The sequence below is a fragment of the Lycium barbarum genome, chromosome 7 (genome assembly GCF_019175385.1).
Source record: "Lycium barbarum isolate Lr01 chromosome 7, ASM1917538v2, whole genome shotgun sequence".
NCBI classification, from domain to species: Eukaryota; Viridiplantae; Streptophyta; class Magnoliopsida; order Solanales; family Solanaceae; genus Lycium; species Lycium barbarum.
Genome location: NC_083343.1, coordinates 90748620 through 90771486, shown reverse-complemented (window position 1 = coordinate 90771486; position 22867 = coordinate 90748620). Strand labels below are relative to the sequence as shown.

The 22867-nt window shown below is 38.4% G+C and overlaps 1 protein-coding gene across 1 annotated transcript; it reads left to right on the top strand.

Annotated features, from left to right (window-relative positions):
- The first annotated feature begins 1255 nt into the window (after positions 1–1255).
- On the top strand, positions 1256–5877 carry LOC132601590 (uncharacterized). The gene is made up of 3 exons (XM_060314672.1): positions 1256–1435; positions 2608–3170; positions 5775–5877. Exons 1-3 carry the CDS (start codon positions 1256–1258, stop codon positions 5875–5877), a joined length of 846 nt encoding a protein of 281 aa, XP_060170655.1.
- The last annotated feature ends 16990 nt before the right edge of the window (positions 5878–22867 follow it).

The following is a 22867-nucleotide window of genomic DNA, read 5'->3' as shown; positions in this document are numbered from 1 at the left end:
AGCTCACAACTAGGCCACATCCTCACCCCTGGTCAAATGTGTCTGTTCATAACTAGGGCTCATCCTCAACCCCGGTCAAATGAGCATTTTCATATGTATGTGTGTGTGTATATATATATATATATATATATAGATCCGTATCTAGTGTCACATTATTTTCAATAATCAAATTATCATTTGTATCTCAAACCCATCAAGAAGATTATATTAACTTCTCATCACAACACCATCAACCTGTAAGTCCCAACACAATGAACAGTGGCACGAAGCCCACATAATCACTCAATCAACAACATATAGGAATCGCAACCACATATATCATGTTTGAAGACTAGACATGCTTTCTCTTACCAATTTCAGAACACATACAATCAACTAATCAAAGTCTAACTCAAGTATACCGTAACCTACCTCAAATGTAGAGCTGGAACAATGCAGATTACTCTGCTATTGCCTTTCCCTTTCGTAAAGCCTCGGAACGCTCAAAGTCTAGTAATTAAGATGCTAAATAATTCATAATTACTCTAGTCACAAATTCAATTCAAGAACACCCTTCCCTTTAGCCCCATTCCAATGGGTGAATGATTTCTAGGTTTAAGTCAACCTAACATTGGCCTTAGCAACCACCAATTATCAATTTATAAGGCTATTTAATTAACACATCTATTAGAAACAGTTTCCATGGTCAACCTACCATTTTTATGAAACCCTAAGTCTCAATTTACTTAGTTCATCTCACTAATGGTTCAATTCTTGATTAAAAAGTGATAACCCAAGCAATTAGATGATAAACACATGATAGAAATCATAACTCATCAATTATAAAAAGTCTATTAGGTTCTAGGGTTGCTATTCCTAATTCACCATTGGTGACCTATCAAAGGGATGATAATCAAGAAGAGGCTAACGTAATGATGGAAGGAATGGTCGAGACTTACCTCTCAAGGATATTCTTGCCCCATCTTGGAATTTCTCCCTAGGCTCTTTTAGGGAACTATTTTGGAGTTTTATGAATAAATAATTCGGAATTATGTGTATAAAAGCCGACATTCTATTCCCGTCGACTGCTGCGGCGGCCCATCCTTTGCTGCAGCGGTCCCACTACATCAGGTAAGTGCTCGCTGTAGCAGACTAAAACTGATATGATCATAACTGATATGATCATAACAAGCACAAATGGCTCAATTACTCAAACTTCTCCAAGAATTTATGTTCGAAGCGGATTCATGGAGGATGAAGCTTTGGTAACATTTAAATGGAGTCATTGGAGGGCCTTCAAGCTATGGGAGATAGCATGAGAGAAGAAGTCAATAGTTCAAGGCCCATGGCTTGCCTCTTAAAGTGGCTACAATTGCAAGCTTGGGTGATTCAAGGCCGGAAGATGGCTATTTACGCAAATGCCTATTTGTGCAAGTGGCTACTTTGCGCAAGGAGGGTTATGCTTACAAGAAGGCCATGCATGCAAGGTTGATTAGAGGACCATCTATGAAAGGAGGGATGTGTTTGGCCATTGAAGGCCGATCCTTGAATTGAAGACTACACTATGAAGACTAGCCAAATAAGGCTCTTACTTCATTAGGGGCAGCATTGTAATTGCCTATTAGTCTTTTTTGCTTAGCTTGTATAAATAGCTTGTCCTTCATTTGAATAGATTAGATTGGATGAATTATGTATTGAATACTCTAAATGAGTGATAGTTTGTTTGGCTTAATACTCCTGAGCCAAACAAGGTATAAGAAAATTCCACAGAAGCATAACGAGCTCATCGTTTTTGGGAAAATATCCTTAATTACGGTCATTAATTATAATTACGGACCGTATCTTATTGCTCGTAAAAGTTGAGGTCTTCATTGGAGTTTCTGCCTAAGTTTAGGTCCTTAATTACGAACTACTATACAGACCGAAACAAAGAATACAAACTGTATTGTCTTGGACATAAAAGTGAAGGAGTAAACTGTAGCTTCTAGTTTGGAAAAATGCTTAAATACGGTCTGAGTTACTGACCGTACATTGAATTACGTCCCGTATAAGTTTTGGCGAGTTGGACCGTATAACTCAAGGAGCTTATTATTTTGGGTATATTCTTAAATACGGTTGCAAGTAACTGGCAGTAATTCAAATTACTGACCATAATTGTGGAAATAATTAAAATCACTGATCATAATTGTGAAGGTAATTCACAATACTATCCGTATAACAAGAGATCAACAGTGCTATTCCAGGTATTTGTATCTTGATTCAAGCTTCGATTACTTTCATCTTCATCTCTTTTCTTTGATTCCTTAAGCTAATTAACAACTCGTAATTATCCTTACTTGATGTTAATTAGTTCTTGAGTACAAATTCATTTCGTACCAATTCTTTTCAAGCTCTTCTAGTTTTTATATCCTTGAAAATTCTTGGCTCAAGTCCTTTCATTTAATCGAGTCATTCGGCTTCCAATTAACAATAATCTATTCTTCCACAAATATTAGCAACCTTGTGAATTGATTTGGATAAGCAGTTCTTGGCCAACTTTGGAAGAAGCATTAGGTTGAGGGTAAGCTTGAGTGCAAATACGAGGGACGTGAGGAACTTTACTACTAATATTGTTTGCTCGTTTTGTAGGCACAAGGAGAGAAGTCATATGGAGGAGAAGATATAAGGATGTCATCCATAGCCTCAGAATCTTGTGGTCATGAATTGGATAGTTATGCCTCTAGCAATGTAGGGTATGACTACGATAGCGATGAAGGCTATGAGGGAGAAGGAATGACTCATGGTGATGATGGTAAGCATCACTATGCTTACAGTGATAGTGAATATGATGGTGTTCATGGGTCGTATGATGGTACATATGATCATAACCAAGGTGAAAGTGACCCTTACTACTCCGGGGGTAATTATGAGGCGAGTGATTCTCATGGGTCTTATGAAGATGATGAAGGAGTAGAGGAGTTTGATGACGAGTCCTATGGTGAAGACGAGAGTTATGAAAAGTCTCATGCTACACACCATGGACATGGAGGCGACTTTGGGTATATCCCTTCCTCGCACTTATGTTATGAGTCAATTGATGGAGACTTGCATGAAATGGGAAGTGGTGATGAACGTGAGCCTTATGGCTATGTACTTTGTGGTGAATACACTCGTGAGGATAGTGAATTTGAACATGAACCTTGTGAGGAATTGTCACGACCCAACCGGAGGGCCATGACGGGTACCTGGTGCTAACCCACCCGAGCACCTCTTATTGTACATTCACATTTACATCTAGGTGAGCCACATAGCTTAGTCAAACTTTCTATCCATCATTCATGCTAATCTCATTGGGCAACAATACATTTATATCACCGTCAACAACTATTCCTATATCAATGTACTTAAGCCGACGAGGCTATCAAAACGATATACAAAATATAAGCCGACAAGGCTAAAGACACCTAACCATACACACATGTCTACGAGCCTCTAAGAAGAGTATGCCACATCATATAGGCGGGATAGGACCCCGCCATGCCCATAAGTATGTGCACAAAAGAATAGATACCAAAAGTTGTAGCTACGAATGAAATGGAGCTTCGCTACGTAGTCCATGAGTAATAAAGCTATGGATCAAGCCTGTCTCCCTGGCCACCTGCGGGCATGACGCAGCGTCCACAAACAAAAGGACGTCAGTACGAATAATGTACTGAGTATGTAAAGCATAATCAACATCATTATAGAAGCATAAGAGACAACATAAGAAAATAGCATAAGATGGAAGGTAGTAGAACTATCGTCATAAACACTTACTTGCCTTTCATAGGGACCTTCCATTTCTGATGCGTGTTTGTGTGCATACACATGTACATGTACATATACATACATCCATATCCATATCTGTATTCGTATTTATATCCATATTCATATTCATAGCATACCCGACCATGAAGGTTGGGTATTTCACATACCCGGCCATGGCAAGGCTCGGTGATTATACATACCTGGCCCTACCAAGGCTCAGGGTTATCCGTACCCAACTGTAGTGGTGTGCACGCAATACATATCATACCCGACCATATAAGCTCGGTGTTACATAATAGTCATACATAGACACATATACATAAGAGCCCATAAGCATCTTTGACATCCTTATATCGTCGTTTCATTACATCTATCCTTAGAGGTTCACCCATCATATAAGGAATTTAGTAGAATTGCAAACATAGCGAGAATCATAAGCTTTAGTAGATTTAAAGGTAGAGTCATTTTGAGGTCAATATTGACTCATGAAAGAATAGATATATAGCCAAGGAACCATGCCTTATTGAAAGAAGGGTTAGCCTTACATACCTTTTCGTTTAGCTATTCTATCACTTGAGCGTTCTCCTTCAATGCTCACGTTTCTACCTTCATTAGAGTTTATACTAACATTAGATAATCGATAGCTTAGAATACTTGACTAAAGCTAGAGAAAATTGGGCAGCATCTCCTTTGTTTATACAACTTTCTCCATATCATATATCAACTCCCAAATGTCTATAATAACACTCACAACATCATAAGCAACAATCTTCACACAACTATATTATCCACATTTCCCAATTCACTTCAAATCATCCATATCCATGGTCATAGCATACTATTATATTCATTCATCTATAATGTCTATCCCATGTCCTTAATGTCATTTATAACATAATTATAATCACAACATATCAAGAATCATGACTCATTCCAAGCTACTACTTAAAAATGATACTATTCTTACATTCATGACCCATTTTCTATCTCATTTTACAATCCAAGTCTTTCAACCTCTCAATACCTTAAACAATATGGAATGACCATAAAACATACCTTAGATGGTGTAGGAATGGACTTTGTGTGGAAACACTTCACTTGAGCAAAACCCTAGTTCCACTTTCACTTGGATTTCTTGTCTTGGATGAACCTTAATGAGTTTCTTGCACTTGATTCTCTTGGTTTGATGAAGTTGATCATCAATTTCTCTTGAGTTATTGTGGACGAAGTGTGGAGAAATATTCTAGAGAGTTCTTGAGAGAACGGGAGTGAAGATGAAATGAACTTGGGTCCCTTATATTAATTTAGAACCTGTCCCGACTCAGTTCTACGGACCAACATACGGTCCGTATAATTTATATGGACCGTATGTGTGGCCGTATATTTGGTCCAGTGAAGGCTGCCATTCTGGGTAGAATATACGGCCTAACATATGGCCAGTATAGTTTATACGGCCAGTATGTTCGACCGTATAATGCCCAGCTCTTCCGAAACTCGTTCTCGTCGACTCGTTCGATCTCCAATCCTTATGGAACCTTCTTAACACTTGTTTAACACCTCATTAACAATCTAAGGGACATTATAACTCTTCCCTAAGACATCATTAAGTCATCATTAACTTTTTACTCATAAATCCTTTTCGATACATGACGTATACCTTGCCTTTCTTGGCAAACTTTCTTCTCTTACCTCGAATGTCTTTGAAATCTCAATTAGGATCATCAAACGCTATTTCTTACTTATTGAAACATCGTATACTTCATGCCCTTCGTTAGTCTATTCATTGTGTATCAACAAAAAAAAATTCAAGGTGTAACAGGAATTCTCTAGTAGATATTCTCATACATTAAATTGTGATACTTCCTATTCCGGGCAAAATGGTATAAGTGTGTGGTTTGAGGAAAGTCGAGGTCATACTAGAAGAAGAAAGAAGTATGCATTTCTACTTCAAAGAATACAATGGAACATTCTTCTTATCCTAATGAAAATGTGCCATGTTCTCAATATAGTTATGATGTTGGAGGTAGGAGGGAAGTATTGAGAGGTGAAGAAAGTAGAGGAGGTGCACGGCCTCAAGTGAGAAGTGATTCCCTTCATTCAAAATGGGAATAAATAGAAACTGTATCAAAGTGAGGACCGAGCATATACACCTAATGAAGGAACTCTTACTCAAGGAGAAACACGTGAAGAAGAAAGCCAATCCTATTGAGGCGAAAGAAAAGAGTGAAGTGGAGGGTATCCCTAACCCTTCCCAGGGAGGACTTGACACTTGTCCCAACTCCCATGAAATTGAGAGAGAAAAGATTGAAAGAAGTAAGTGTCACGACCCAAACCGATGAGCCGTGGTGGGAGTCTGATCTCTAGCGACCAAACACCCCTAAACACTTATCTGAAACATACTGAACATCAAAAGCCCATAAATGGCATAAACTGATCTCATAAGAGGGAACATCAGAACTCTGTACAATCTGCATATATATGTATGTATATATATATATATATATATATATATATATATATATATATATATATATATATATATATATATATACACACACACAACATGCGGAAGAACAGTGCAAGCCAACTAGGCTGCTACATATACTGTACACAAAAGAATAGAAGCCGACAAGGCTACATCATCTGACTACTACATACAACTGTCTACAGAACTCTACTTGAATAAAAGTTGTAGAAAGGATGGGACAGGGCCCCGTCATACTCATATGCATACACATCGCAAAAGGGGCATACCAAAACTGACTATAGCTCCGGATCGAATGGAGCGTACTGACCACTGCTAGATCTAGAGGTCTTACTGACCTGGACCACCTGTCAGTCTCCCTGTACCTGCAGGCATGAACGCAGCCGCCCAAGCAACGGGGAGTCAGTACGGATAATGTACCGAGTATGTAAGGTATAAGAACAACAACATATATATACATGGGAATCATGGATAAGATCTGAACTCATAAACTGAAATGACTGACTGCATGTACTTGTATGAACTAGTATCTGCCTAAACCTGCATAAATCTGCGTAACTGATAATGCCTCTGTGGGCACATAATATGCATGCTCATACCTATCAATGATGACCGTGCATCTATATGAGTGCGTATATAACGCCTGATGTATGTGCATATATAATGCCTGTAAGCCTATATGGCATCTCATCATATCATATTGGCTCCTCTGTGGCCATAATCAATATCATTATCATAGTAGTAATGCGTATATAACGCCTGTATTTCTTGTCATACTTTACATATATCAAGTATTCACGTATATAACGCCTAATATGCGTGTGCGTATATAATGCCGTCTAGTCAAGTGTACATAAGTATATAATGAATGTAGTGCATGACTAAGCTATACGCACAGGACTGGCTACATTAGACTGGACTCATGAATAGAAGGATTACTCATAAATGAGCTACATGAATAATCAAAGACTGAAGTACATCTAATACTTCTAAGAGTAGAGTAATATGGAAGCTCGCTTACTCGCTTGTTGGATCATATCATAGGATCATGCCAAAAGAAGGAAAGGAATGACCTTAACATACCTTGGAGTATACTCAACCGTCCAACTTCTACCTCTCGAACTTGCAAGTCTACAATAAAGATAACATAGGGCTTAATTAGACTATTTACTTCACTTACTAACCATCCTCAAATACGTATAACGATCAACGAACTATAGACAATACATTCCTTTGTGAGCTTACAACTCTCCAACTTCTCATTAGATCCCACATCAGCTACAATACTCACATCAACAATGACAACACACACACACACACACACACACACACACACACAGATATATATATATCAAAATATTTTCAAACCCATTCCCAATCATCTCTTAACGTAACCCTAAGTCACTATCTTGTCTTTCATCCACTTAACGCTTCCACAATTACCTCCTCTTTACTTAGAATCACTAAAACTCTTGATATTCAACTTAAATATAAGGGTAGAAATCATTTACATACATTGAGGGGGTCAACAATCCCAAGAATCACTTCACTTCAACTCCCTAAACTTCACAACCTTGAAGAAACCCTAGAACCCACCTTCTTCTTCACCATCTCGGGTTTACGGGGTCCGGGTCTTGTCAAATATTCACTAATATGATGGAAAATATTGGGAGAGGATATATTAGGGTTTTTCTGATTTTGGAAGGAGGAAAATATGAAATAGGGTCGTATACCACCTATTTATACTTGGAAGCCAAAAGGCTATAGCCGACGGGTTCGACGGCCCGTCGACGTGTCGACGACCCATCGACTTACACCGTCGACCTGCGCCTATAGATGCAAGGCTGCGGGATCCAATCGATGTCGCACGTCGACGGTCCATCGAACATGTCGACGATGACTGGTGTCCTACAGGTTTTTCTGGTTCAGTTCCGATCGCGTCGACTTGATTCGCTCAACTTTTAACTCTATAGATTGCCTGGAATATTTGCTGGTACCCTTGTGCACGGGTAAGACATTTTCTACCTTCAAACTCGGGCTCGGGTCTCTATTCCAAGGGCATACCCGACTAGGAAACCATAGGTTCTACCACTACGAACACGAGGGGTGTAACATTCTCTCCCCCTTAGAAACATTCGTCCTCGAATGTTCGAACAATCCTGGGTTATAACAATTTTGGAAGAGTTTCCTCTGCACCTATACCAATCCATCCTGGATGCAACAATCCAAAATAATGCCACACAGGGTTACATACTATAACACACAATACCATGGCCTGACACGACCAGTCATGATAACTGAAATGAAATAATACATGGGGAATGTGATGTCTTAGATCGAACTTCCTGTACTGCTGGGAACAAATGCGGGTACTCAGTCTTCATTGCCTCTTCCGCTTTCCAAGTCACTTCCTCAGCATTCTTACGCCTCCACAAGACTTTAACCGAAGCTACATCCTTGGTCCACAACCGACAGACTTATCTGTCCAATATAGCCACTGGAACTTCTTCGAATGATAACTGCTCGGTCACTTGAATATCGTTCACTGGTACCACTCTTGAAGGATCTCCGATACATTTACAAAGCATAGATACATAGAATACCGGATGCACCGACTCTAACTCTGAAGGCAATTCTAGCTTATATGCCACCGTGCCCACTGTGCGAATGATCTTATATGGCCCAATATATCGAGGGCTCAACTTACCCTTCTTACCAAACCTCATCACTCCCTTCATAGGCAAAACTTTCAGGAGTACCCAGTCGCCTATCTCGAACTCTAACTTATGTCGCCGATTATCCGCATAGGATTTCTGTCGGCACTGAGTTGTTAGCAACCTCTCTCTAATCACTTTCACCTTATCAACTGCTTGCTGAATTAAGTCTGGGCCTAGTAACTGATTCTCCCCGACATCGAACCACCCTATGGGCGATCTGCATCTCCGCCCATATAAGGTCTCATAAGGAGCCATCTGAATACTGGAATGGTAACTGTTGTTGTACTCAAACTCAATAAGAGGCAAATGATCATCCCAAATGCCTTGAACGTCAAGTACACAAGATTTAAGCATATCCTCAAGGGTCTGTATAGTACGTTCCGCCTGCCCATCTGTCTGGGGGTGAAACGCAGTACTAAAACTCACCTGAGTCCCCAATCCTTGCTGAAAAGACTTCCAGAATTTGGCTGTGAACTATGCTCCTCTATCTAAAATAATGGCTGAAGGAACACCATGAATTCATACAATCACTTTAAGATAAATCCTTGCATAATCCTCGGCTGCATAAATAGTTCTGACAGGCAGAAAATGAGCTGACTTTGTGAGCCTATCAACTATGACCCATATCGAATCGCATTTCCGCTGAGTACGCAACCCTGTAGTAAAGTCCATATTAATTATGTCACACCCCTACCAGGAGTATGACGGGCTCCGACCTGTAGGCTGGGGACCACCTAACTTATCCATTACTTTGAACATTATAAACCATAACTCAAAGAACACCTGCACGCAGAAAAGGCCCAACACAGAAATATTCGATCATTCAGTACATATGTACATATGCGGACCGACAAGGTCGCCACAACATAACGTATATAATAAAGTCGACAAGGCTAACAGTAAAGTATCAAGAGCTCAAGATAAGGCCGACAAGATCACCAATAAATTATACAACAATGTGAACCGGTGGAGCTATAAAACATCTAACTGTACACACGCGTCTACGAGCCTCTACATAGAATACAATGATTATAAGGACAATACCAAATAGACTGCAGCTCCGAAGTAAGTGGAGTGCTTCTGAGAATCAACTGATAGAACATTTACGGGTCTGATCTGTCTCTCTGCCTACTTGCGGGCATGAGCGCAGCGTCCACAAGAAGGGACGTCAGTACGAATAATGTACTGAAAAGCTACACATGAAGGGGACAAGTTTCTATATGACACAAAATTTGACATGGGATAGTTGGTGTCTTTTATTACCCCTTTACGTTTGGCAATCGGAAGATCAAGGTCTAAAGTAACAAGGGGTAAATCAGAGTTAGGTTCTGGAGAATTACCTTGTATCTCAGTGAGATCTTACGGGCTGGACGTTTGGTTATGATGAGAGTCTTTAATCTCTTTTTCTTGGTTCCGGTTTCTCCTCAAGTAAACCTGTAATTCCCTTGTTTGTTCCCTGTTCTTGCCATTAATTGTATCATAAAAAGGCCCTATTGAATCAGTTTTTTCATTTTCATTATTTAAGCTGTGATCTCTTACCTTCTCATGGTTGTTATTACCAAAAGTACCATTTTCAGTGTCTACGATAAAACCTGGATCATTTTGTTTGTCACACATGAGGTCAAGAGGTTCCTTATTATCCCTCGAATCTTCACTATGTTTCTCCCCCTGAAGATGAGTTCCCAAAAACAATTGAAATTAAAAAAAAAGTGACATCCATTGTGACAATGATCTTCTTAGTATTTGGGTCATAACACTTGTATCCCTTTTGACTAGGAACATAGCCAACAAAAGCACATTTTTTAGCACGTGGATCAAGTTTACTCCTATTATGATCATGACCATGAACAAATACACTACACCCAAAAACTCTCAAAGCTAGATCAGCAATCAATCTAGAAGTAGGAAAGTATGTCTTGAACATACTGAAAGGGGTTTTAAAATCTAGAACACAGGAAGGCATCCTATTAATAAGTTAGGTGGCTGTCAAAATAGCTTCTCCCCAAAGAAATTCAGGGACTCCACTTGTGAATAATAAGGCTCTGGTTACTTCCATAAGATGCATATTTTTTCTGGGATGTATCAGGACAAGAACTTTGGTGAACTATTCCCTTGGAAGTGAAAAAATTGCCTAGCTGCTCCTTAAAATATTCTCTCCCATTGTCACTCAGAAATATTTGAATCTTCTCATTAAATTGCGTCTCAGCCATAACATAAAAAGCCTCAAACATATGTTTTGCTTCCCCTTTCTCTTTCAATAGGTACACCCAACTTAGTCTAGTGTGATCATCTATGAAACTCACAAACCACCTTTTTCCATTTACAGTTGCTACCCTATAAGGTCCCCAAACATCTCTATGGATTAACTTGAAGGGTTTTATGGCATGGTATTTTTTGGGAAGAAAAAGATGCACGTCAGTGTTTAGCCATTTCACAAAATTTACACTGGAAAGAAGATGGACTTTTATTCATAAATAACTGAGGTAACAAGAGTTTCAACTAATGAAAACTAGGATGACCAAGTCTATAGTGCCATAACATGACTTTATTATCAACTAGAACATAATTCAAACTAGTTGAACTAAAATTTGCTGATTTGTCACCATCTTCAAGAAAATAAAGACCTTCAGACTCTCTAGCATTGCCAATCGTCCTCCCCGAGACCTTGTCCTGAAATACACATGAAGTAGAGTCAAAGATAGCACAACAATTAAGGTTTCGAGTCAATTTGCTGATGTACACAAGATTTCAAGACAATTTTGGAACATGAAGGACATCAGAAAGAGTCAAATGAGGGGTTAATTTGATTGTCCCTTTTCCAGCAATTGCTGAGAAGGAACCATCAGCAACTCTGACTTTTTTATTTCTTGCAGAAGGAGTGTAAGTCGAGAAAAAATGGGAATTCCATGTCATGTGATCACTAGCCCCTAAATCTATAATCCAAAACTCACACCTTTTGGATTTGTGCTCATAAAAACAGATGGTACAGTACCTGTTTGGGAAAAAGAACAAGTGGGAGTGGAAGGATCAGGTTTACTGGCTTGGAGTTGATATTGGAGAAGTTTGTGTAGTAGCTCTAATTTCTCCTTGGTGAATGGTGGCACTTCTAGAGAAGGTTGCAGCCCTGATTCTTCGCTGGAACTCTGAAAGGCCTGGCTGCCACGGTTGTCTACCCCCTTTTTCTTCCAGTTAGGCGGTTTCCCATGGATTTTCCAGCAGGTCTCATGAGTGTGCCAGTATTTTTTGCAAAGATCACACCACGGATTCTTTTTCTTGTCATTTTCATTTTTCGCAGCAACTACAGCAAAGGAATCTATACTTTTTCCTTCCAGATTAGACTCTAATTTTAGTATAAAATTCCTCCTTGTTTCTTCTAGCCTAATCTCAGAAAAAGTTTCACTCAAAGTAGGCAGTGGGTTTTTTCCAAGAATTCATGAACGAAGTTCATCGAGTTCTTAGTTCAATCCTGCTATAAATAGATATACCCTCTCATTTTCTTCTTTTTCATTGCTTTTACACTATCCTTAGGACACTCCCATTAATCATTGTAGCATTGTTCGAATTCTTTCCATAAGGAAACCATTTCATTTTAGTAAATAGTAACACCCCTCTCCCCCTGCCTAGCTTTCCACAGTTTAATTTTTAATTCAAAAATCTGAAAAGCATTTTCCACGTCAGAATAAGTCTCACTAATAGCCTCCCAAACATCTGTAGCAGTGGGAAGAAACAAATATGGTTTACCTATGGCAACTTCCATGGAGTTTAGTAGTTAAGAAATTACCATTGAGTTTTCTGATCTCCAGGCATTCATTTTCGAGTCTCCTGGTTCAGGCTTTTTTGTTTCTCCAGTTAGGAGCCCAAGTTTTCCTCGACCATCAATAGCAAAACGAACAGACTGCACCCATTCCAAATAATTCTTGCCATTCCGCTTGTGAGAAGTAAGCTGAAAAGACAAATGAGAGGAATCTCCGCCTTGGTTCATAGTTGTCTCGGTCGGAACTTTGTTAACAGAACTCTCGGCTTTTGTTGATGCCGCTGGGTGACGTTGCCCATAAGGTGCCAAGTTGAGTTGTGTATATGGCTTTACTAACGATTCCGAAGGAATAAGTTTTATACTAAAGGAAACATAAAGTTTGAATTTCAAACCCACTCTGAAGGGGGTGCGAGATTCTACTACATCATCTCATTTACGATTTATGTTTACACTCTATAGTATCATCCCTTTGTAGCGATATTTGTGGATTGCGTTTGTGTTGATACGATGATGAGATTAAGGCAGAAGCGGTTGCCCGAAGGGGCCATTGTTATTAAGCCGGAAGCGGCTGCCCGAAGGGGCCATCATTATTATGCCGGAAGCGGCCGTCCGAAGGGCCTATTGTGATACTAGCCGGAAGCGGCTGTCCGAAGGGACTATTCTGTTAAGATGTTGGAAGTGGCATATGTGTTGGATTGCATTATTTACTTAAATATTATTTTTAGACTTCGTGTGGACATTTATGTTTCTTCCAGCGAAGGCTGCAGGTATCGAGTTAAATTGTGATTTTTTTTTCTCTCCTAATTCAAATTATGTTTATGATTTGTTACGTACTGACGTCCTTTTTCCTGGGGACGCTGCGTTCATGCCCGCAGCCCCAGATTGTTTGGCAGGTTAAATGTATAGCTAGAATGCTTGGACGTCAGCTGGGATTGGCAAGTTCCACCTCATTCTGGAGCTGTGCTGAGTCATGTTTAGATATGCATGATTATGGGTATGTCAGGGCCCTGTCCTGACTCATAATGTTCAGTTCACTTCTTAGAGATTTTTGCAGACAGTGTCCTGTGGTATATTTGTCGAGATGTCGACAAAGTGATATCAGTTAAGTCATTTGTGGATTTTAAAAGAGTATGTATTTTAGATGAATTCAATTGGTTTAACGTACTTATTTGATTGAAAGTTTTCATGATCGTTATAAAGATAATGATTTCTATTTGGAAAAGTTTCATGTTTTTAAAAGTTTTTGAAATGCCATTTTTTGATAAAGCGAATGTCTAAGGGTTCGCTCGACTCTGATGAGAGTCGGGTGCCCGTCATGCCCTACCAGTATTAGGGTGTGACAAAAGTGGTATCAGAGCAGTTCGTTCTATGGGTTGTCTGCAAAGTCGTGTCAGGTAGAGTCTTGTTCATGGGTGTGCTGTCGACCATACTTATGAACAGGAGCCTACAGGGAATCTAGGATGGTTTCCCTTCATTCAGATCATAGATTGTGCTATAGGGCTGTGTTATAGACCTTAAATCCTTGCCACTAACCTTAAGATTTGAATTTTGATTAAGTGATTGTAAAGTGCAACTATGATTGCGAAATTAGAATTGTTCGTAAGATTGCTACGTGAGGTAAGTGCTGCAGGTTAAGGATTGCAGTAAGAAAGGTATGCTTCTTATCGAATTGAGAATGTCATTTGTGAAGAGCATTTGTACATGTATGTATAGGGCGTTGTAATATGATTGTGGCCCTGTGAGGCATGTTGATATATTTTGATTGTTGCCCTGTGAGACTTGTTGGTTAGCTATGTACAGGTGGGTAGTACAAATTACAGAGGAGGTTCTGCCAAATTTGGTTAAAAATTGATTGGGATCACAAGCGTAAACTGAAGGATGAAAGGTTAATAATAAGTGTAAATCAGCTAAAAGGAGGGCTATGAGACGGGTTCAGAATGAGTTTGAGAGTTAGGTTGAAATTACTCGAGGATATAGAAGTGAGTCGACGGTTAAGTTAAGTTCTCTCGGGGATTAGAAGTAAGATTGATGAATTAAGATTAATGTGATTCGAACAATGTGGTATGATTACGAGAAGAGACATAAGAGGGGAAGCAAAGATAAGCAAAAAGTCATTCGAGAGATGAGTTAGTATAAAAAAATAGGTAAGCTTTAACGAGTAAAGAATGAAACAAGGAAGAGAAAGAAACATGATTATATGTGTTTGAGGAAAGGGAGTAACGTGATATTAGTAAGTGTTGGAATTGGATACGAGTATTAGTCTTCATTTAACATTCGTCCTTATGTTACATCCCGTATTCTCATGCGTTGGGAAGTGTGCGAGTTAAATGATATTAGTAATGGACACGAGGTTATCCCCCAAGCTTATAGGTGGTTAAAGTGATGGTACAGATGTATCGTAAGGATTAGAAGTTGTAATATGGGGGAACCCTAGCGCTAATTGATAGCCAACCCTAAAGATCGAGATCAGGGACTAAAAGCAAGGGATAGTTAAAAACCTTTAAAAGAAATTCAGAAAGTGACACATGATACTGAGGATTCCAGAATACGGACTGTAACAACAGAGTAAAGCAAGGATGTTGGAGTGAAAAAAAAAATGTTACCCTCTGGGAAATTTCGTTTTACTCGTAGAACCTGCAAGGGTTCATAGGTTACAAGAGTCATGCGATACTCCAGGGATATTAAAATCCAATGAAACGACGAGGGACGTCTGCGCGTTACAAGATCTTGTTTAAAGAAAAGAAAGAAAGTGAAGTGAACGATACGTCATCTTAAGGGAATAACAATAGAAAAAGAAAGAGTCGAATCATGACTACATACACCATGAATACAAGTCCGAATCAATCGATGACAGTGCAACTGAACAATCTGCAGATAAGGGAGACAGTAACACTTCAGCAGAACAGCTCACAATACAACTGACAAGGGACTGCGAAGTAAGAAGAAAGTAAAGGCAATGACATGAAATTATTACCTCGGGAAACAACAGAAAGAGGAGATATTATAGGAATTACTATGTAGAGATCTGGGATGCGTTATAATAAATTATAGCGAATCGACAAACGGAAAATAGATGAGAAGGGCATAATCAAATAAGAGAACACTTGAGAAAGTACTAGAGGTTCAGGACCAGTTTAACATTCGAGGACGAATGTTCTAAAGGGGAGAAGGATGTTATACCCCGTATTTTTTTTATACGTCGAGTTATTCGCAAGAGAATCGACTCAAGTTAAAAGACGGGATCATTCTCGGACACGGAATAGAAACCCTTAATTTTCAATTTCTAAATTAGAACCAATTGTTTATAAATTTGATTTAGTGTAAAAATATTATTATTGGAGATTAGGAATTTGTCACGCCCCGAACCTGGGCCTGGACGTAACACGACACCCGGTGCCTGACTGCATGTGACCGAGCGAACCAACTAGCTGACTGAATCAACATGTGATATCAAAACATAACTGAATGTGGAAACAATTAAACACATGCTGATATGCTAAAGGTCTGACTGAAATCATAATGCGGAAATACTTAGACAATCTGAAATATATCTGAAAGTAGCCAACATGGCTAAACCAAAACAACTGAACGACTGAGTATAACTGTCTACAAGGCTAACATAACAAATATCTGACTGTCTGAACTTTGTATATGAAGCCTCTAAGAGTACTGAGTAATAAAACTGTCTATAAACTGAATTAACTAGATAGCTGACAACGCCCCGAAGGAATTTGGGGCTCACCAGTAGCTGATACGCGCACTCCTAAATAGCTGAGTCGTCAACCTGTATACCGTTTCCTGTATCGCGAGATGCAGGCCCCCAAGCAATAAAAGGGACATCAACACATTTGAATTGTACTGGTATGTAAAGCAACTGAAGCAATAAAATACTGAAACTGAAACTGATAACTGTAACTGTAATAGCAAGGAAGTAAATATATGAATGCTCCCTGCTCTGTATCTGAATGATCTGTATTATCTGTGTTTGTATATGTGGGGCCTCGGCCCAATAATAAATGCACGCTATGGCCTCGGCCTAGTAGTGCGTCAGTCAATGGCCTCGGCCATGTATACGTATACACAAGACTGTGCTGTGCCCTCGGGCAAAATCACATATGTATAATTATGGTTAATTAATAAGGACTGAGACCATAACAACAATGAACAATTCTGAACTGAAATAGACATGCTGGAATGAATTGAAAACACTGACTGTTTCTGAGCATACTGAATTTCTAGACTGAGACTCATGTGGTAACAATACATAAGTCTATAAAGATTACGTGCTGAGTTCATGATATTCAAATTGATAACCATGAACGAATTCTGTAACTGCAAACCTAGAAGATAACAGTTCTACAACATATCATAAAACTAGGGCTAAACTCTACTTTGAGTCGAATTACTGACAAGTATAAAGAATGAGGCGTAGGGAGAATCATGAACATTCCCTAACGTAGATAGTTAGCCTCACATACCTGAATTCTAGCCTTTGAGCGTAATACAATGTTCGTCAACCCTTTCAACTTTGATCTATATCAATACAAGTCAAAGGGATTCTATATTAGCAATAATATTCATACTTTGGTCATCTAAGCATTTTATCAAACACTTAATGGGCTTGAAGCTCCACAGTCTCCATTAATGGTGATTTATTCACCCAATTCCCATTCTATTACTTCTAAGTGATTCTACAATCTTAATTAGATGTAATTAACATCATTCTTCATCACCCATATGAATACAACAATCCCAAGTCAACAATCCAAAAACCCTAGCATAGTTCATATAATTCTCTTTATCAAACCCATTTACTATTCTCCCAAGAACTTATCAACACTTTAATCATCATGAAACATCATAAAACTTACCTTAGTTATTGTAGGAATAAGCCTTGAGTTGAAATACTTCACTTGAACAAAACCCTAATTCCACCTTCCATTGAATTTCTTGACTTGAATGGATTTGATGTGTTTCTCACACTTAGTTTTGTGGATTGATGAAGTGGATCTTTAGTTTCACTTGGATTCTTGCATATGAAGTGTTTGGATGGCTCTAGAGAACCCTTGAGTCGTGGAGGAGAAATAGGAATGAAAACAAATGAGCTTGGGTCTATTATTAACATCTTAAAATCTGATCCGTCGGGCAATTCTACGCCCATTTTTACGTCCCGTACAATTTGTACGGACCGTATATCATTCCGTATAATCATTCCAGTGATTTGGACATTTTGGACCAATTGTACGGCTGGAATATACGGCCCGTATAATTTTTACGGTCCGTATGTTCCACCGTATAATTTTTACGGTTCGTATGTTTCCACCGTAACTGACAGAACACTATTTAGTAAAATGGGCATAACTTTATGCACAGATGTCCGTTTGAGGCCCATAATATACCGTTGGAAAGCTATTTCAAAGGGCTACAACTTTCATCAAGGAAGTTTTCCCAAATTCCAAATTAATAATGGGGTTATGGTCATTGGAAGTAAGACCTTCTATAAACTCACTTGTAAACATGCCCCGTAGAGTGGTTTTCAACTTTGCTTTGCCCAAAGACTCTTCTCATGACTTAATTGGTTTTCAAAACATTTCCTATAAACCTCATTTTGGTTCCATTATATTATCATCTTATGAGTCAAACTTTCGCCCAAAGCTACGAGGTGTTACAGAATTAATTAATTGTGATTAGATTATTAAGTGGGAATTAGAAATTAATTAAATTAATTAAAGTTAATTATACAAGTGGGCCCCACCTGAATTAAAAAAAAAGAATACATGCCACATTAAGGGACACATGTAGGAACCAAGGGATACATATATATGTTAGTATGATGATTCACAAGTCATCAAGCAACTTTCATTAAGAAATACAAGAACAAAAAAAAAAAAAAAAGCTTGAAGCTCTCGGCCATGGAGTAATTCAGCCGAGAGCAAGCTTGAGGAAGGGAGAAATTAAGTGTTGTGATGTTGTGCACATTCAAGGGATTTACGATATTAAGGAGCCAAGTTTATTAAGGTAAGATTTAATCTTTTATTTTACACGTTTTGGGGACAATTTAAGCTTGTATAAATTGTTAGATGTGTGTTAAATATGAAGAGTCTATATTAATGTTGAGCCGTGTAGTAATGATATGTTGAGTATGGATGGTGAATTGATCTTAAGTTGCGTTGTGGTTGTTGTGGTCATAGAGTTGTAGTAAAAGAATGAAAGAATTGGATAGCTAAGGTTAAAGTTGAGTTGTTATGAACATGTTGTTATCCTTGTCAAGTTGAAAGGATTGGAGATGTGATTATGTCTATATGTTGTTGCTGGTATTTTTGTGTTAACAGGAGGCTAATTGGAAATTCAGGTTAGGCGAATATATAAGGGTTCGCTCGACTCTAATGCGAGTCGGGTGCCCGTCCTGCCCTACCAGTGTTTGGGTGTGACATTATTTTATGTCTGGTTGTCCCTTATACTTATCCCTGGTCACATGTGGCCTTTCTTACTCATTCTGTTACCTCTTGGAGTACTTTACTGCATATCTAAATGTACCTAAAATTTCTTCGGCGCGAGTGATTCGAGTCATAGTCTGGAATACGACGTATCGCGTTGACAAAACTTATTCTCTTTGATTCACTAAACCTTCATCATCTTTTCGTGCCTCCTTTTTCACATTTGTCTCATAATATACTTGCATTTAGTCCATTCTCACTTTTCTTTAGCGCATTCTTGATATATTGGTTCATCTCGAATTTTTGCTCCTTCAAGCCAGTACATTTCCCTCTTTGGAACTTGGGAATATTGTAGTTCATATACCAGTAACCTTCGAGTATTAACCATCTTTGATAGTCATCTGGCCGACCTTAGAGATCCTTCAACTCCCCTATTCCATATAATGTCGGAGTTCTTTTCATCGCGTAGTTTAACTTATTTCCTTTTTTCTAGTTGAGTCCTTGTATCAAATTAAAATACTTATACATATCGGATACAATTCAGATGCCTTCTTTATTATTTTTTCACTTGTACCTTTGATGACTAGTAGTCCCCTCGGCTAATGAATTAATGGGGACGTTGGAATTCATTAGGCCCCTTATGGAGTGTCTATACCACGCTCCTTTTGCCCTAGTGTTCCTCCACGACTATGTTCTTAATATCCTTGAGATTCTTCTTGCTCTAGGTTCCCAATACTGATTTATGTCTATACTATACCATTAAAAGTTGGTATTCCACACCGTCCATTCCCAAGACTCGTCCTTTCATTAGCATAGCTCATTTTGTTCCGTAATTCTTCTTAACTACTTGTTTGCATCACATCTATGCATCATAGTCCTTCTATTGTTCTGTCAGTTCTTATTCTTATCATGAAATCCTCACAAAGTACACCCTTTCCTTTCTTCTTTCGTCAAGTCTTCATCTTCATTTATGATATTACAACTTGTACACACACACACACACACATATATATATATATATCTCAAATTTTTCTCGGTTTTCTTCATGGTCTTATCTTTGCATCTTTCACACAACCATTGTCTTATAATTTCAATTTGTTTTCCTCATAATTCCCTTTAATCATTTCGTTGACACCTCCTCCAGCCTTTAGTCATCATAGTTTCCTTTGTTTTCTTTTACTCGTAAAATGCCTGTTTCCATTAGTCATCCTTTACTCTTAGGTTAGGAAACTTTGGAGTGTTTCGTTGCGAGTGCGCATCCCTTTTGACGCTGAACAACTCTTCTTGAGGTACTTTCTTCCCTTAAATAGGCGTACCAATCATGGGTTCACATCCATTTTCCTGGTTAAATCTCAGGAGTTTAAAATTTCCTTATCGCTCTCATAAAACCTGTTTATTTCTTCTCAAGGATGCACCTTTGTCCATTATTTACAACCTTCTTGGTTCTAGTTATGAAAACGTATAGATTGGTTCCGGGGTCCTCACATTTATCCTTTGTCATCCTTTGTCACATAAAACATTATTCTATCTCCTATTGATTTATTTAAATTTGATCCTATCGTCTGCTTTCCTGCTTTCATCCTAACCTTTTCCTCCAATATATATTACCTGACCCTCAATCGGTATACATTTTCCTTGTCCAAGTTTCTCTCCTCTTCGTGATACCATAAACCTTCTATTTCCTAATGCTCATGCTCTCATATTTTGTTCGTTACCGCTATCTAACTTTAATTCTCGAGAAAACCCAATCCTGATTCTCTCTGTAGCACTTGCTACCTCAATTTTGACATACAACATAATCAATACTTTTAACATGTCGTAAAATCAATCATAAGGGTATTCATAATACTCGATGTAGCCACTCGTGACTTATCTTTTAATCACTTTTCAACACCTTTTCTTGCGAGATATCCCATTGCCATTTGATTTTGTCCTAGCCCACGGCTTATTACACCTCCCCTCTTTTTACCAACTAGACAGACTCATACCTTGCGACCATTTCAAGATTTTAATGTGTAAAGCTCATATAATCCTAATTTCCCTTGGCTATTTTGGTTTCTCATATTCGTTTTTCATATGTCTAAATCTGTAGGTCTTCTTAGCATATCTTTTACGTCCTAACTGTGAATCCTACCGATATAACTTTACTTAAAAATCTTTATTCATACTTGTACCCTGTCGTTTCGTCTAGGATAATCAACCTCGCATCCTTTACTTTCCTGTAGCAGCCGATGTGATCCTTGCGGTATTTTATCTTCACTTGTACACCTACTCTTTTCTCTCCTTACACATAAACCGACATCGTACCGAATTTCTCTATCGTCAAATAACCTTTACAACACCAGTCTAAAAAAAATGAGGTGAAGCCTTCTTATAAGGATTATCTAGAAATATACAACATATTCCTAAGGTTGATACAATCTCTACTTCCTTCATCGGCCAAGAAACATCTCATTTAGAAGTTATATAGGCAATCCAGAAGACAATCATAATTGCAATCCAACTTACCTAACGATATCTCATTCTTAAGTTCAAGGTCGTCATTAATACCCGAAGTAACTTGGCCATAATAATTCTCAGAATATTACCAACTATCAAATACTCAGAATCCCTTTGAAGTTGAATGACTGGTGAGTTTTAAATCCCATTGTAAACTCACATCATATAGGAAACTCCGATAAAATGAATCTGTATGGCTGTCATCAAACCGTCCTGATCTTATGTGTATATATATATATATATATAAACTTCTAGAGTAAAACTTTCTCCTACTCGTTATCTTCCTTAACTTCCTTTCCCATATCAATATCTTTTTGTTATCTCTTACTCACCAATCTATAAATCGTCATACTGCTTTTAAATTCTTAGTGTCAAGTTTCCCTATATCTTCAATGAGTCTCAATTCTCCGAAATCTCGAATGCAGCTCATTTCAGTTCCTTTAATTATTAATCCTTTTTTTCTCCTCCAGGGTTCTTCCCTTAAATTAAATTAAAATCATTCTAAAACTTCTCTTTGAAAGCGTGTCATAATGGTTCATTCAATCATGACTTACCAAATATCCGATTATCACCTTTTCCCTTAATTCATTCTCTATAGAATAGACATTCAAACAATTCAATTTATAAAAATTTCGGCAGAGCTTGCTCTATATTTCTTACTGCCTCATTCCTGCACATAGCCCAGAAAATACATCGAATGCCTCAAAGGGCAATCACAAATACTCGTAACATCTAGCTCAAGTTCTTATATCAAAGTCTATCAATATCAATAAGGCAGGAAACATACCTTTCGGAGTATCAACTTAAATTCTCATCAATTACCTCATAGCGGCATAATCAACTGCTTATCCACAATAAAAACATTTAGGGTTAAAATTAGGGACATCGCATCCTATAATTTAGCTCTACGGCATGATCTAAGATGAGAAGGAAGGGTCAATGGTTCCTAAATGCCTTGCAGCCTCTTGTTTATAAGTATGGCGCGCTTGACACCCATGAACAAGTCTCTACTGGACACGGCTCGTAGACACTCCCTAGGACGAACTGCTCTGATATCACTTTTTTCACGACCCAACCGGAGGGCCATGACCGGCACCCGGAGCTAACCTACCGAGCACCTCTGAACATATATTATCATAATTATTTCTAAGTGGACTACAAAGATAGCTCATGGGTATCATGGTCTGTAAGGGCATATAGTACAAGATAA